Raw genomic sequence first — 15,964 nt, 5'->3', positions numbered from 1 at the left:
GGAATAAATCCGCGGTTGGTCAAACACAAATCTGCAAAAGTTCAAAGTGCTCCTTGTACAACAGCTGGATGGAGCCGGAGCTGGCAGATGACCAGTGGGAGGGTATTCGGGCGCTGGAGGGGCAGGACAGACGACTGGCAGGCTTGTGCCCACAGATGGACAGAGCGCGGCCAGTGTGTCTGAGACGCGCGTGACGGTGCCATGGAGCTGCTGTCGGAGTCTGCGGAGCGGCCAGCCGTGGCCTGCGTGGCGTCACTGCTCGCCAGGGGGATCTACTGCATCGGGGGCAGCGTGGCCGTGCCACACAAGTGTCGCCTAGCCTACTCAGGTAAACAGACAGAGACACAGAACAGAACTGTGTGGATGAGCTCAGGTGGCTGTGGACATGTGTTGCACAGACAGTAGTCTTATCTGTGTTGGTTTGGGCTCTAAGGCTATCGTTTCATTCAGTTTATCTGTGTTTGTTTGGGCTCTATGGCTATCTATCATTTCATTCAGTTTATCTGTGTTTGTTTGGACTCTATGGCTATCTATCATTTCATTCAGTTTTTAGATGATTTAGTAGAGCATTTCTGCTTTGAACGGAATGTTAAAAAGAGATGTGTGTACTACGATAATAACAGGTATTTTATTACTAGAGAAGCTTCAGTCAAGCACGATTAAATCTGAAGGACTTTAAATAAGAGTGTCTATTTTTGTCAGCTGATTTGGGAATTTGAGTGGCAGGGTATTTCCCATTATCCCTCAATTCCCTGTTTGGGTGTATGGGGGTCTGTTTATGAGTTGAGCTTGGCTGTTTTTGTGAAACAGGTTTGTTCCTTTGACTCGCATGCATCCTTGCTGACTGATCAAATCCAGTTAAAAAGCGTAGCTACATGGAACAGATGGCAGTGAAAGCTATATGCAAACAGCATAGGCACAAGCTCCAGAGCTATTTATAGGATTGAGTTCTTGTTTATGATGCTGAACTGTGCATCCCTCAGGAGAGCTATCATCTCATGAAGTGCTCGTGCACCGTGCAGCACGCTAAAAGCCCTCTTAGCGCACACCCTTGTGTATGTGCATGTGTGTGTGTGTGTGTGTGTATGTGGACGTCCACCTCTCTCAGAGTGTGACTGAGGGCTATGTTATCACCCTTTCACTGGAGAGGGCCTTTAATTGACTCCCAGTGTAGTTCCTGTCGTGTCGTAATTGATCGGGCACCTTTATCTTAGTTGGTCCTGTGGGGAGAGGAGGGGAGGTGAATAGCGAGGCTCAGGGTGGAAATCAGACAGTATTATCAGATGAGGTTGTATGAGATGAGAGCATCAGTGATGAGTGGAAGTGAAATGATCATCCGCTTTTGATAGCCCTCACCTCGTTTGCACCAGACAGTCTCTCTTGTTCTACCTGCCTGCCAGTGTAAATGGACTGTGAAATGATGGGCATTACGATTTCAAAAATCTGATTGTGATACTTTGTTCTCCCTCTAATTTCCTAACATGTGAAAAAGGCACGGCTGTAGTCTGTGGTGGTGCTGGAGCCTGAGGGTGGCTTAGGTGCACTGATAGCATCGTTTCTTTCAACAATCGGATGTGACATGGTTTGGTATAAATTTGGCATGAGGAGTGAGGGCTAAACTTGGAACAGGTGTCTCCCTGCAGCCTCACATTAGAAGCATGCCTTCATTTTCTGTCTCTGTCTCCTCTTCTAAATGGAGGCATTTTGTATCGCACATTATAATGAAATGGTGTGGCGTTGTGGAACTCGTACACACATCTTTATTTCCAAAATAGGTCAAATTGTCATCTTTTCCGTCCTCTTTGGTTTCTCTCTCTACACTGGCCCTCTTTACTCTCTCATTCTCTCTCTCTGTTTGTCTCTCTCTCTCTCTCCCATTGTGGCTCCTTCTCTTCCTCTCCTCTTTGCTGTGTGCCGTGCCTCTGTGGTTGTGTGGGGGTGGGCAGTGCGGCGCTTGAGGACGTGAGCATCAGAGGCTGAGGCTTTATGACCCAATTACCCTGCATTTGATTTCCTTTGTGCCCCTGCTCTACACAGCTGCTTTCATCTCCTCTGTCTGCTGCCGCCAGGAGCGCCGGGGCCGTTTCATTCACCTTGTGCCCCCTCCCTCCCCAACGCCTCCAGCCCTCTACTGGACCAACACCACGCACACACAAATGAGACAAGAGGAGACACACAAGCATATAAACAAACCTTTCTCCCTAACCACATAGATAGCTGGACATCACACCAAGTCTTATGTGATTATTTTTACAAGCCTGCAAAGCACAATATTGAGATGTAGATGTGTGTGTGTGTGTGTGTGTGTGTGTGTTGGTTTGTGTGTGTGTGTGTGTGTCTGTGTCTGTGTGTGTGTTATGTCATTTGTGTATATGAATGTGGACAGTAAATGACACTTGTCCTGACATGCTCCAGCCACATGTAGAGAATGATCCCGGTTGAAGAGCACGTAGTCCTCCGTGGTGACTGTCGTTCCGTATATTCCAGTGGGTGTTATGACCCAGGTGAGAGAAGGGCCACCTGTGGCTGTGCCTCCACAGGGTCCTCTACTCCCATCTGTGGAACCTAATGAGCTCTCCACCCCTACTGGCCTGGCAGTGGAGGTTGGATGGATGGAGATTTGTAGAGCGCTAATCAGCCGTGAAGGTTTACTCTCCTCACTGCTAATTGGGTTTAAATGAGCTGAAGAGAGGCTAATGACATGACTCTGTTCGAGAGAATAGACTGAAGTCGGCGTGGAGAGGAGAATGTGAGGACAAGGAGTGAGTGATGAGGGAAGGATGGGGTAGGGGCCAAGGTGTGACAACTTGTTTTAGGTTGTTTGTTTTGGTAGTGTGTTCAGTCGTTTAGTTGATGTGCACACTATATCTGCTATAAGTTGCATACAGTGTAGGTCAGTGATGAGCCCATAGCTCCTATGTTTCAGTTGAATCAGGAGTTATTTTTGTAGCCTCACAGTAAATCCAGGCATTTCTACCCCATCTCATTAAGATAAAATCCTCTTTAATATGCTGTGCGTGTAATGACTGACCCCTGGGTCAACGACAACTTCACTTACTCACACTCTGTCAAGAGCCGTTACAGCCTCAGAAATCCCTTACTGCCCACCTAACATTAATTGCATTTCTGAGTGCTCAATAGCTGCTCTTCCACACATTAGCTACATTTTTGATGAAGTTCTGTAGTGTTTTTTACTGCAGTTGACCACAGCAGATGTATGTGTATGTGTCTAGTGAAAAAGGCTACTACGACCCTTATTATTTGGTGGCTATTTAACTTGTTCAATGGCTGCACTAAAAAATACCACACCTTGTCAACTACATGTGTTTCTCCCAAAGACGTGGCAATAGCTATCCTGCCCAATGGAAAATGTCTGAAAAATGAATTACATTTGCAATACTTGCAAGATAAATCTGTATTAAAGAGCTTATATATACATTCATATGCAGATATCATAGAACCCTTCAACATGCAACGTAGGTTATAGAAAATCTGTGCACCGTGTGCAAACAGTGTACCCTTTTAGATAGGGATTAGATAGACCCCGTGTTTTCATACAGTACACAAATGGATAGCTATGCATTTTACAGGCATTTTCCATATGGTGAGTTTCTGTGTGAAGACACAGACAATGCGTTGTACATTATTAGATTTCTCTTTTAACACTGCATGGTGTCTTGGAGGAAAATGCAAATGTTCCAATAATGAACTCTATGTTAGGTATATTGTATACGTATCAATATGATTTAATCATGAAAAGGAAATGGCCACCTATCAATACAAGAAACAAGACATGGTATTTGATTTAGGCTAAACAAAACAAATTGGCCGAAAAGTTTGAGGCTGTGTGGTACAGGGTGTAGAGTTTTGATTGACCTTGACAGACCAAGACCAGGCGCAATAATGAGCCCGTTTTGCAAACAAATCTGAATTACAGATCAGTTTGGTCTAATCAAACACTCATGGATATTTATGATGAGGATGTGATTGTGCCCTTACATCTCTGTCGGCACTGTATGACTAGGGGTTTGTATCTTTGTGCCTAGTCAGTTTTGCAAGGAGGAAAAATAGGCGTTGCCATCACGTCAGCCTCAGTGGAGGCACTACTTTGAGTACTCTGAGCTGCCATAGCTCTCAGGCTTGTTTGTGGTTCCAGTGTTTTGTAAGCTGATATGGGGAAATGTGACCTGGAGAGTTCTAAAGCCTGACAGAAGCAGTCCCGTAGCTGAAGTGACTGGGCCCAGCCTAATGGATGTAGGAGTGTGAGAGGTGTGCTGGAGTGGTTTAGAGGACTGGGTGGATGCAGCCAGGGAAGGATGCGGTGGTAAGAACATACGTCAGCGCTGAAGGAAAAAAGGATGGGAGTTTTCCTGTACAGAAAACTGAGGAACCATATTTATTTTGAATGAATTCAGCATGAAAAAGACCAAGAATAGTCACAGATAATGCATGATAAAAACTCAAATAGTTCCCAAATAGTCAAAGGATTGGAAGTCACAAAGAATAGCTCAAGAAATCCAATTAGCAGAGAGAAGTGGTGTGTCTTTTTTTTTGAAGATCAGAAGTGTTTGATTCAGCTGCAGTCAGTCAGCTCGCCGGTAAGAGCGGGCTGCCCTGAATCTTTCATAAAGCCAATGCTTCATTTATAATGAACAAGAGATGAGGTGTATTTAAATACATGGAGATAAAGTCCCACAGAGTATCCAGGGGAGCTTTTAACCATTGTGTTCCCCATTCACTAGTGCGCTTGTACCCTTCACTAATACCAGTGTTCTCTCCTGTCTGTTTCTGGCTTGATATTTATTCACGCTTCCTCAGCCCTAACCCTTCATAATGCATCAAGTTACATTCACCACAAGCACTAAGCGATATTGCACCTCTAATGCTGTCATTCCGTTCCAATGTAATAATTACATAATTATATTAGTACTGATACAGATCTGATGGGGTGAATGTAAAAGCTGCCTCTGTGCCAAGCCATTTTGCCTGATGAGTCAGTGAGTGTGTGGAATGGTTTTAGCTTGAGTTGGCATGTGAGTGACACAGCTGCATTCATAGTGGTGGATAGTTTAATACAGTCTGAAGATGCCCTACTTTTGTCTTGATGCACTGGAGTGTGTGTGTGTGTGAGAGAGAGAGAGAGAGAGAGAGAGAGAGAGAGAGAGTGTGTTTGAGTGTGAGTGTGTGTGTGTGTGTGTGTGTGTGTGTGTGTGTGTGTGTGGGATCTATATAGAGACCAGGGGACTGAGGGGGTGGTGGTGAACTTGTCTTTCATGCACATGGCAGTGGATAATTGGATTGTGGATTGTAGCCCAATCTGTGGAGAGCTGATAGGGTAGATGGGGATGGTTCAGCTGGTCAGGAAGAGGTTGTGCGGAGAGCACTGGTACACAGTACAACCCCCCACTACTGCGCTATGATGTTGTTTGTTCTGTCAGTCCTCCATGTTGGAGTGTGTCTCCCTGAACAAGGCAACGGGTGTCATTGTTTTGGCTGTGAGCTAATCCGTTGCTTGTGCCTCCCCAAATCAAGCAACTTAGCTCTGCAGCCACCCTCGCTACCTCCGGGCCTTGGAACCTGAAATCTGGGCTCAGTGAATTGGAGCGCACAGTCACACACTCTCCTCTCTGTCTCAGCGAGCTCCCTCCCTAGCGCACTGCCATGTTTGAAGGGAAAAGCTGCAGTGGGAGAGAAGACGTATGTTTGGATCCAGTGGCTTCTTGTCTGCACGCGTCAAAACAAAACACACAAAAGGAGCAAAGCAAAGGCATGTCGCTTTGATTTAGTCGGATAAAGATCTCCTGGAATGGAGGCAGAAGCGTCGTCTGGAATGACAGTTTGAAGTGTGCCTGAGTGCGTGTGTGTGTGTGTGTGTGTGTGTGTGTGTGTGTGTGTGTGTGTGTGTGTGTGTGTGCATGTGCATGTGCACATGCCCATCACTTTGCTTGTGAGTATATCTGCTGTGTGTGTGTGTGTGAGACAGAGTGTGTGTGTGTGTGTGTGTGTGTGTGTGTGTGTGTGTGTGTGTGTGTGTGTGTGTGTGTGTGTGTGTGTGTGTGTGTGTGTGTGTGTGTGTGTGTGTGTGTGAGACAGAGTGTGTGTGTGTGTGTGTGTGTGTGTGTGTGTGAGTGTGTGTGTGTGCGCCTGAGCGTTTGTGCGCACCTGTATGTGAGCGATTCAAATCCCCTCTGGATTGTCTTCTCTTCTCCACCTCGGCTGACGTCCCCTCTGCCGGCTGAAGCCGCTTCCTCCCTTTATTGGCGCCCGTGCCACAGTATCAAAGCTTGCGCTTCCGCAGCGGCTGCTCACTCATCCGTGTCAACGGCATAGTAGTGCGCCGACGGAGGGTGGAGGTGTCAGGCACGGAGAGCGGAGAGATCGGCCTCTTTATCATGCACACTGTGGAAGGGGTTGGAGGGGTGGAGAGGGGTGGAGAGGGGTGGGGGTGGTGGAGAGGGGTGAGGGGGGGGGGGGGGGTAAGGGGGGGTGGAGGGTCTCTGCTGGAGCCGGGAGTGGATGGGCTTCAGCTGCAGCGTAATTACGCCAGCACACCTGGCTCAGAGCACCTGAGCTCTACAGCAATACTCCACAGGCATGCGGGAGAATGCTTTCAACGGTGTGTATGGGTGTGTGTGTGCGTGTGTTTGTGTGTGTGTGTGTGTGTGCGTGCGTGTGTGTGTTTGTGTTTGTGTTTGTTTGTGTGTGTGTGTTTGTGTGTGTGTTTGTGTTTGTTTGTGTGTATGTGGGTGTGTACTTCCAGGGGACAGATGCTGGCTCAGACCGGATCTTATCTTTCAAAATGGCTTCATTATTTCAGTTTTTGAAACAGATGCTTCATATGAGGAGGGGAGTGAAGCCATATTGGTATTGTGTAAATCTCTTTCGCTCTTTCAAGTGCTCCACTGTAGCACGCCATGGTTATATTCTATTGCACTTTGAAGTTTGTAAATATATCAGTGTTAGTGTGTGTCTTAGTGGTCCCTGTAGATTTTCTTTCCAACACAATGGAGAGGCAGGCAGAGGGCTGCATAAACATTCAGAAAGATCCACCTGATGGTGATCTGCCTGACAGCACACAGTCCCTGTTGGACGCAGAATTCCCTGCATTTTTACGACCTGCATTTTCTCCCCCTATTTCTACGACCATGACCATCTCTATTGGCTCTTCATTTTTCATTTGTAATGGCCAATGTGTGTAGCAAGCTCAACTTTAGTATGAAGAGCTGGAACCATAATCCATATGATGAGGCTTGATGTAATGTTGACACTGCTACAAATGGCACATGACTTACTAAAGTTTAGTTAGTGTTAGAAGAAAAGAAGCATAGCACAGTGCACAAATGTTTCATAATGAATACTCTCACCTTTGATAACGTCTTCAACTTTGCTCCCCTCCTTCAGTCGAGCGATGTATGAGTGTCATGCAGTCCGGGACTCAGATGGTCAAGCTGAAGAACGGTTCTAAAGGCTTGGTCCGTCTGTTCTACCTGGACGAGCATCGCTCCTGCATCAGATGGAGGCCCTCCAGGAAAAGTGAGAAGGCTAAAAGTAAGTTTCCGAACATGCTCAGTCCAAATCCTGAATGGGCCTCTGGTATAATGGAGCCTATCTTACATATTTAAAGCCAACGATGGGGATACATTTCTATTTAATACGCTCCCCGGCCAAATTACAGCATTACTGATCACCATTAAAACCCATTATGGCCCACTGTGGCATCCTGCTGTGAAACATTGATAGGGACAAATTGAAACAGAACGCAATGCCGCTATTGGGGCATGATTATGGATTGCTCGTAACTCTTTGTGGAGGCTCAAATCAAATTTGGGCCCCTTGTTTACAAGGATGAAATAACAGTGTCGGCTGTTATCTAGTGCAGGTGTCAATCCTGTCAGCCTTGTATACTCCACAACTCGGCTGGTCTTGAAAACAAGCCATATATTCTCTGCATGTATGGTCATCCAGAACATTCTGCCATACTTCCTGTCCCAGTGTAGCCCAGATGGAGGATTAGGTTTCCCCACTGGGATGCTCAGAAGCCATTGTTCTTTCTGTTTGTCTCACTCTGCTGTTGTGATTGGGACACTCGTGTGTAAGCCTCTTAGTCTGTCGCCATTTGCATAATTACAAAATGGTGAAAAATAACAAATAGTTGCTCCCATTGTCTGTATTGAGAGCTGCCTGGACTGGCCGTGCAGAACCTCTTTATTGTGATGAGCAGGGAAGACTCTGATCCATAAGGGCCATTTGATATGAGAATACGGAACGGAGTGCCTCGCAAAATGTGTACATTTTCTTAGAGCAGAAATGCCCTTAGAGTGTTCAGTAAATTCAGACCACAGAATCAGACGTCAGAATCAGAGGTCAGTTCCTAATGCCCTCATTCCCGGAGATGGGCTGCCCAAAGCGAGGTAATCAGAGAACATTCAAAGTGGAAACTAGGGTCACTGGCAAGCCTGTGGGAAGAATGGGAGAGGGGGTGGTGAAGCACACAAAGCAATGTAATCTCCATGTGTATTCCATCTCCTTAATATGGATGAAATAGTATTCGCTTCTGCTGCCTTATTCATACAGACGTCTCATTGCGTTTTTGCCCAAATACTGTAGAGTACATCCATGATGTATTTCATTTCTCATTTTCTGTCACAATGAGCTGCTGACGCTTTGCATGTTGTTCCCTTCATTTCTCCCTCTGGTTTCTCTTGAGTGATCATCTCCCTCTCTCATCTTGTCACTTCTCCACTCTCCAGTCACCATCGACTCACTCTACAAGGTCACAGAGGGGCACCAGTCCGACATCTTCCATCGGCATGCCGAGGGAAGCTTCGATCCTGCCTGCTGCTTCACCATCTACCATGGAAACCACATGGAGTCAGTCGACCTGGTTACCTCCAATGCCGAGGAGGCCCGCACCTGGGTGACCGGCCTGAGGTACCTGATGGCAGGCATCAGCGACGAGGACTCGCTGGCGAAGAGACAACGCACCCATGACCAATATCCTTGTCTTCTCCCTGATACAGACACATGTAAAGAAAATGAGTGCTTGCAAATCGACATGAGGTTGATTTAGAAACAGATAAGGAAGCCTAGTGAGAGCTATGGTGTGTGGCGTGTGAAATTTGTAAATAATTGGACTGCTGGGGGAAAATGATTATCAGTGACATGGTATCTTTGCTCTCTTATTTCTCAACATCTGCTATGGGAATGGGAATTAGACACCAAGCACTGTGTCTGCATTTTGAAACAGATCTGTTTTCAGACTAGGCTGAATGTGTTGTGGAGCATGTTGCTAACACTTTTGCATCCTTTGTGCTTAAAGAGTTTTCAGGCGATTGCATTTGCATATACCTCTCCGCTCTAGCGAGTGGCCTGTTGTTGTGCTAGTACGTTCTTGGCAGCAATAACAGGTTGCACTCTAGAAAGCGATATATGCATCTTTAACTGTCATATTTATGGCAGACATAAAACACAACCGAAAGCAGTATTGCTTGTCATAAGGCTGCGCCTTTTCAAGCCTTTGCCTATAATGTGCCAGTCATAGCTAGCCACAGGTCCTCTGGGGCATCTGGATGACTTTCAAACTCACAGACCACCTCATCAGTTACCTCCTCCCCCTCGCTTGGCTCTGCTCCCACCAGTGTCACCAACTTTATCAGCCGCATGACATTTTCAGCACTTGCTGAAATAATCCGCTCAATTCAAACTGCTCTTGGCTTTTCAGAATTTTACATGGTCTGGAGATGTCTCAGATGTTGATCACCCTAAGGTGGGGTTCTTCTAGCACTTTCTTGTATGAATGAGACATTTTTATGTTTACACACCAAACAGTGGTTTGCACATAAAACAGTGTGGTGAGTTCTGCCTGCGTGATGACAGAAAAAAACTATTCTAGACCCCCTAATTTTATACGCTGCCTACATGTTGTTGTTTCCTTCTAATTTAGCATGGCCATAAATAAAATAACTTCTTCATCGTTAGTGCCTGTCTTCAGTCCCATCACTTCCTTTTGGAATCAAATAACACATTTCAGCTTGTGGTCTTGTCAGATGCGCACATACCGGTACATATGACAATCCAGACGATGTTATAGTTTTTTCTCCTTAACCCATGTGAACATGGATGAAGCAGACATTTGAGGAAGCCGATAAGAATGGTGATGGCCTTCTGAACATTGATGAGATGTACCAGCTCCTACACAAAATGAATGTGAACCTGCCTCGTAGGAAAGTCAAGCAGATGTTTCAGGTGAGGGCAAAGTTGAATGGCTGGAGTAGTGTTAATAACCATTTGGAACGGAGGTGTCAACCTGTACAGAAGACAGTTCCATTTCAGCACAAGAAGAAACGCTGATTGTTCCTTTTCATATATTTCAATGAAATGCTCAATTTTCAGTACAGATGTTCAGAATTGGAGCTTAAAGCCTGGTTGTCTCTATATCATCCCCTTTCTGTCCCTTGACTCTCTAGGAAGCAGACACAGATGAACAACAAGGCACCCTCTCGTTTGAGGAGTTCTGCGTCTTCTATAAGATGATGTCCCTACGCCGGGACCTTTACCTGCTGCTCCTGTGCTTCAGTGAGAAGAAAGACCACCTCACAGTAGAGGAGCTGGCCAACTTCCTACGTGTGGAGCAAAAGGTTCCTACTCCAATGCTATGACTAGAGCATATTTTGTTACCTTCAAAATCACCACCTTACTTGTAATGATGACAATTTCACTATCTTCAATGACTTTTCAATATCTGTCTGAGTAGTGCGTCTGCATGTCGAGTAAGGACCCCTGCGGTTCTGGGAATGTTTGATTAATTGTAAGGAGGTAGTAAGCTGATTTCATAAAAACCTTTGCAAATTTACTCTCTATGGTCCACTGACCCTAATCTTTATCTTTGAGGAATGTCCAACCGATATTTTTAGTTTTGGCTTAGTTCCTCCTTCCTGTAATTTCAATAGAGTAATTCACTTTAGCTTCATGCCAGACTTGCAGTATTATAGTTGGGATTATCTTAAACCTCTCCCAGTGTCTGCCTTTTAACAGAGCCTTTCTTTCCCATGTTTTCTACCTCCTTCCCCTTTTGTGCTCTTATCATCTGGCCTTATGCATGACTGCTCTTTGAGCCCCTCTTTGAGCTGAGTTCTCCCTCCCCTCCTCCAACATGAGCCGCTCTGCTCTTTCTGCTGACTACACTCACCATTTTGGACTGGCCCTGAAATAATGATAAAATGACTACTGTCCAGCCAGGGGGCTCCACGGGACAATGCACTCCTCCAGCTACTAGTCCTGCTTGGACATCTGTGCGCTTCAAAGATATGGATAGAGGAGGCAAATGAAGTGAAAGGTCCAAGCAGCCAGTGTGAGAAAGAGACAAAGAGAGAAACAGATGACAAGATTGCATATGAGGCCAACAGATGACCTCTGAAACTGTTTGACAGGAGTTCAATAAATGTCTGTCATGCCACTCTCCTCCACTCTCCTGCAGATGCCAAATGTGACAGTGGACTACTGCCTGGACATCATTGATAAATTTGAAAGCGCAGAGGAGAATAAACAGAAAGGAATTTTGGGCATTGAAGGTGAGATCTTAAGTCTACCTTTTTCTAAAGTTTTAAATGTGGGACCACTTGAGTTCCCCAAGTTAAACAGTACCATCAGTACAAAGCAAACGTTTAGTGTGTGTGTGTGTGTGTGTGTGTGTGTGTGTGTGTGTGTGTGTGTGTGTGTGTGTGTGTGTGTGTGTGTGTGTGTGTGTATTTGTGTGTTTGTGTATTTGTGTGTGTGTGGGTGTGCTGATCATACCACTGAGTGAGAATAAACCCGAGTCAGCTCATTTACGGTAATTCCGCTGCACTTAAATCTTAAAATAGATTTCAATAGGCCCTACCTCTGACTTCCAATCAGCTTTATAGCCCTGAGTGGTGCTCTAATGGATTTTATTGCACTTAATTGTATTATTGGATGATAGCGATCTTAATATCTGTGTGCATTTTTTATGAGCTAGAGTATTATGTGCGTCCTGGTGTCAGGTTGGACTCATGCCAAAATTGTAGTTCTTACACTCTTGCTATTGTCCTTATCCTGCAGGGTTCACCAGCTTCATGCGTAGCCCAACATGTGACATCTTTAATCCCACACATCTGGAGGTGAACCAGGACATGGATCAGTCCCTGTGTAACTACTTCATCGCATCCTCCCACAACACCTACCTGACCGGAGACCAGCTCCTCTCCCACTCCAAGACGGACATGTACGCCTGGGTGTTGCAGGCCGGCTGCCGCTGTGTTGAGGGTAGGACCCCTACTAGTCATGTTCTAGTAATCTTAACTGGCATAACTGTGTTCCAGTATTGCTAAAGCAATGGGGTGGATTTACAATAGCACAAAAAAATCTAAAATAAAAATACAAATATTTGACATAAAGTAGTATAGGTAGGTAAGAACAGAATAGTCAACACACATGAAAATGAGCAATCATTCTATACACATAAATGATGAACTAATAATAATAAACAAGTTGTTAATACATAAATAAAAGTAAAATGAAATACCAAATTTAGTCAGTCCATGCACCTGTCGGTGAGTTTCTGAGTCAGACTATCCATCCTACCCCCCTCTCTTCAGTGGACTGCTGGGATGGTCCAGATGGAGAGCCTATGGTGCAGCACGGCTATACTCTCACCTCTAAGATCACCTTCAAGTCTGTTGTAGAAACTATCAACAAGCATGCCTTCATCAACAATGAGTAAGTGACTAATTCTATTTTACCACTTTATTTGTTTTCTTTTTCTGCCAGTGTTGGCTTGCAATGTAGTATTATTCTTTTGAAATGAATGCAACCAGGAAGCCTGCAGACATAAGGTCTGAATTTGTAAATTATAAATTCCTGGCACTAATATTGCTTTGCAGAGTTTCGTCATGATGCCTTTTGTCTAATGTGTGCTATTTGCATATTTTTGTTGATAAATGGTGAAACTGAAGTCTCTATCGTGATAAATTGATGCATTTTTGGCTACTGACTAAGACAGTATCCTAATATAATAATTTGTCTAAATGAAATCACTGAAATGTGAGCCTAATTCACTAATGGGACTCTACAGCATACAGATGCCCTGAAATTTCAAACGTTTGATGGATGTCCACATTCTTCCTTTTCTGCATCACATTTTATCGCTTTACAGCCACCTGTTCTCACTAATAGCAGCACACAATAGAGGGATGGAGAGTGTAAATCGCATGCAAATGACGGAATCTGCCTTGGCTCTAGACAGAGAGAGTGTGTGCGTGCGTGTGTGTGTGTGTGTGTGTGTGTGTGTGGGACGCATACATACATGTGTATATGCATGTATGTGTCTGTATGTGTGTGGTGTGTGTGTGTGTGTGTGTGTGTGTGTGTGTGAGATTAGTGAGGGCCAAGGTGTCCTTCACCATGCGCAGCGGTAAGCCCTGAGGGGCAGCCCCTCTTTTGGACAGGCTTGACATTTAGACTGTGTCGCTGTCTAGATGCCATTTCATCTCAGCGTTCCTTTAAGGGACCAAAATATGTCGTTTCATTTCTGAGCTCACACTGACGTGTCCCCCCCCCCCATAGGCATGTAGGTAAAAGGTAATGTGAAAAAATATGTTTCTTTTTAAAAGCTTTATATAAAAGCCAAACAAAATCAGGGAACTCTATTACAAAATCTTAATGACTCTGAATACCATCCCATACCATGGAGACAAGTTCTGTGGTGTAAATCAGTCGTGAATAGTGTGTTGGATAAGTCTGATTGCGTAGTGCTAGTAGCGGAATTGGTTTCTGTGCGTTCATAAGTTAAGTTCTCTGTCTCTATTGGATGTGTGCTGAAAAACTATGTTTGACAAGATTGTGTTGATCTGTGACATATTATTCCTTTGATGTGGAAATAACAGATGTTGCAGACTGGCGCACTTTGAATATATGTAAATGGCATAGCTTCTAAAGGCTGATGCAAGCATATTTACTGCATTGTGGCACATGTCACAATGTGTCTAAAAGGTAGAATAGCTATGGCGTGTATTCATGGGTTTTATCAGGTCCCTTTCCACAGGTGTATAAAATCCCTGTGAAAAGGGACCTCATGAAACCCATGAATATCCACGCTGATCAGAAAATGCCCCTGTTGCCAGGTACCCGGTCATCCTGTCCATTGAGAACCACTGCAGCATCCAGCAGCAGAAGAAGATTGCCCAGCACCTGAGGGACGTCTTTGGGGACAAGCTGGACGTGCAGGAGGCGCTGAGTAAAGACCCAAAGCAGCTGCCCAGCCCCAACAGCCTGAGGGGCAAGATCCTCATTAAGGTGTGGCGCCACTCGTCACTTTACGGCTCTCTTCATCCCCTCATCGATCGGTTGTTTGTCCTCTCGCGGTCGCCCGTCTTCCCCTCTCTCTCTCTCTCGGCGCTTTCAGTGCTCGCACTCTTGATTTTCATCCTTGTCTAATCTCCCTTTATGCTTAATCTCTGCTCTCCCTGGCCCCTCATCAGTTCTTGCCTCTGGGATCATGTCTTATCCCTTCTGTCTGTAGAGGTTAGTGTTTTGAAATCATTTGCATCCAAGATATTCATCCCCTGAATCCGCAGAACAACACAGACACTTTGTCAAGTGTCATCCTTAGTCTTTTGTACGCGCTATACTTATTCCCATGTTTATTTTCTTGGAGTAGTGCTACTAAACAATGGAGTGCCCCTTTTTCACAAGTGAAGAGGCACAAAAGAGAAATTGGTAATGTAGGTCTCTGTGTTAGTCATGGAAGACTGCAAGTGTGAATGAGAATTGGCAATGAGGACACGTTGGCCAGTTGCCATTATACAGTATACTGCACACACACACACACACACACACACACACACACACACACACACACACACAATGTGTGCAAGCAAATAGCACACACAATTCCAAATGCACACAGATGGGCAATAAAAAAAAAAACACAACAACAACAACATAAACAACAACAACATTCCTCAAGGCTTTTTTTCCCCTCTCTGGCACGATGAGTAACACACTCCATTACATTCAATATGCACTCCCCCCACTGTCTGTTGCTTTACAAAATAAGTAGCCGTCTGTCTATAAATAGACACGGAGAGACATGGAGAGTAGAGACAGGCCACAGAAGGGAGAGATGGTCCTCTAAAGAGGAGGCAGTGGGTGGCTCTGCCACAGCAGAGGGACGTGAGGACAGATGGTCCCAGCAGTCTGCTATTCCATGGGACTCTCTCCCTAATGAGGGCATCTCAACGTCAGATGGAGCCGTCCCCAGACAACTTCCCATCACACCATAGCCTCCGATGGTGAGCAATTGCAGATGGTTAAACTTGGCTTTTAGAGCAAAGCTTGTAGAAAAGGAAAACCGGTCTTCTACTCCTCAAAAAGTTGGTCTCATCGCCATAACTGACATAATGATGATGAATTGGCAGACTGTAGTTCTGAGGCTGATGGTGTTTGGGCCTGGCCATGCAGAACAGCCCAGATGTGCAACATTCTACTTAGACTAGACAGTAGAGCACCCTCAACCTGTGGTCCAAAGAGCTCTTGATGCCTCAATGCAGTGTTGAGAGTACTGCAAGGTAACTGGGTACCATCCCACCAGTAAGATGTGAAACTGAAGTCCAAATTCTCTATGATTTTAAAGGACTCCAAGAGCTATAGTACGGTAATAATGTTGGCTATGATAATGATGGTAGAGTTAGGAGCAGGAGCACGGTAATGATGGTAGCCCTGGTGTCCGGCTCAAACAGGCTTCCCTGTCATTGTCATTTAAATTATCCCTCGTTTTCATATTCTCTGTCTTCATATTTCACTGTCACACAGTCTATGTGTTGTGAGCACATTAGTGCATCATGGCAGCTGTTGCATCTGTGTCCCATTTATACTGTCTTAGATAGCCTCCTAGATGAGACTCATCAGACTCCCATCATAGTTTACTGTAATGGCTTTTGTTAACTTG

The 15,964-nt window shown here is 45.2% G+C and overlaps 1 protein-coding gene across 1 annotated transcript in view; it reads left to right on the top strand.

The window, feature by feature from the left end:
* Positions 1-15,964, top strand: part of plch1 (phospholipase C, eta 1) — a 47,332-nt gene that overhangs the window by 17,190 nt on the left and 14,178 nt on the right. The window contains exons 3-10 of the mRNA XM_062552878.1: positions 7,402-7,548; positions 8,751-8,994; positions 10,116-10,245; positions 10,467-10,637; positions 11,477-11,570; positions 12,079-12,282; positions 12,615-12,735; positions 14,139-14,310. Coding sequence (XP_062408862.1) covers positions 7,402-7,548; positions 8,751-8,994; positions 10,116-10,245; positions 10,467-10,637; positions 11,477-11,570; positions 12,079-12,282; positions 12,615-12,735; positions 14,139-14,310 — 1,283 coding nt within the window. The remainder of the gene's footprint in view (positions 1-7,401; positions 7,549-8,750; positions 8,995-10,115; positions 10,246-10,466; positions 10,638-11,476; positions 11,571-12,078; positions 12,283-12,614; positions 12,736-14,138; positions 14,311-15,964) is intronic.

The sequence above is a fragment of the Sardina pilchardus genome, chromosome 13, assembly GCF_963854185.1.
Source record: "Sardina pilchardus chromosome 13, fSarPil1.1, whole genome shotgun sequence".
In the NCBI taxonomy this organism is placed as follows: Eukaryota; Metazoa; Chordata; class Actinopteri; order Clupeiformes; family Clupeidae; genus Sardina; species Sardina pilchardus.
The sequence above is the reverse complement of the archived record's forward strand: the minus strand, read 5'-3'. Positions and strand labels throughout refer to the sequence as shown.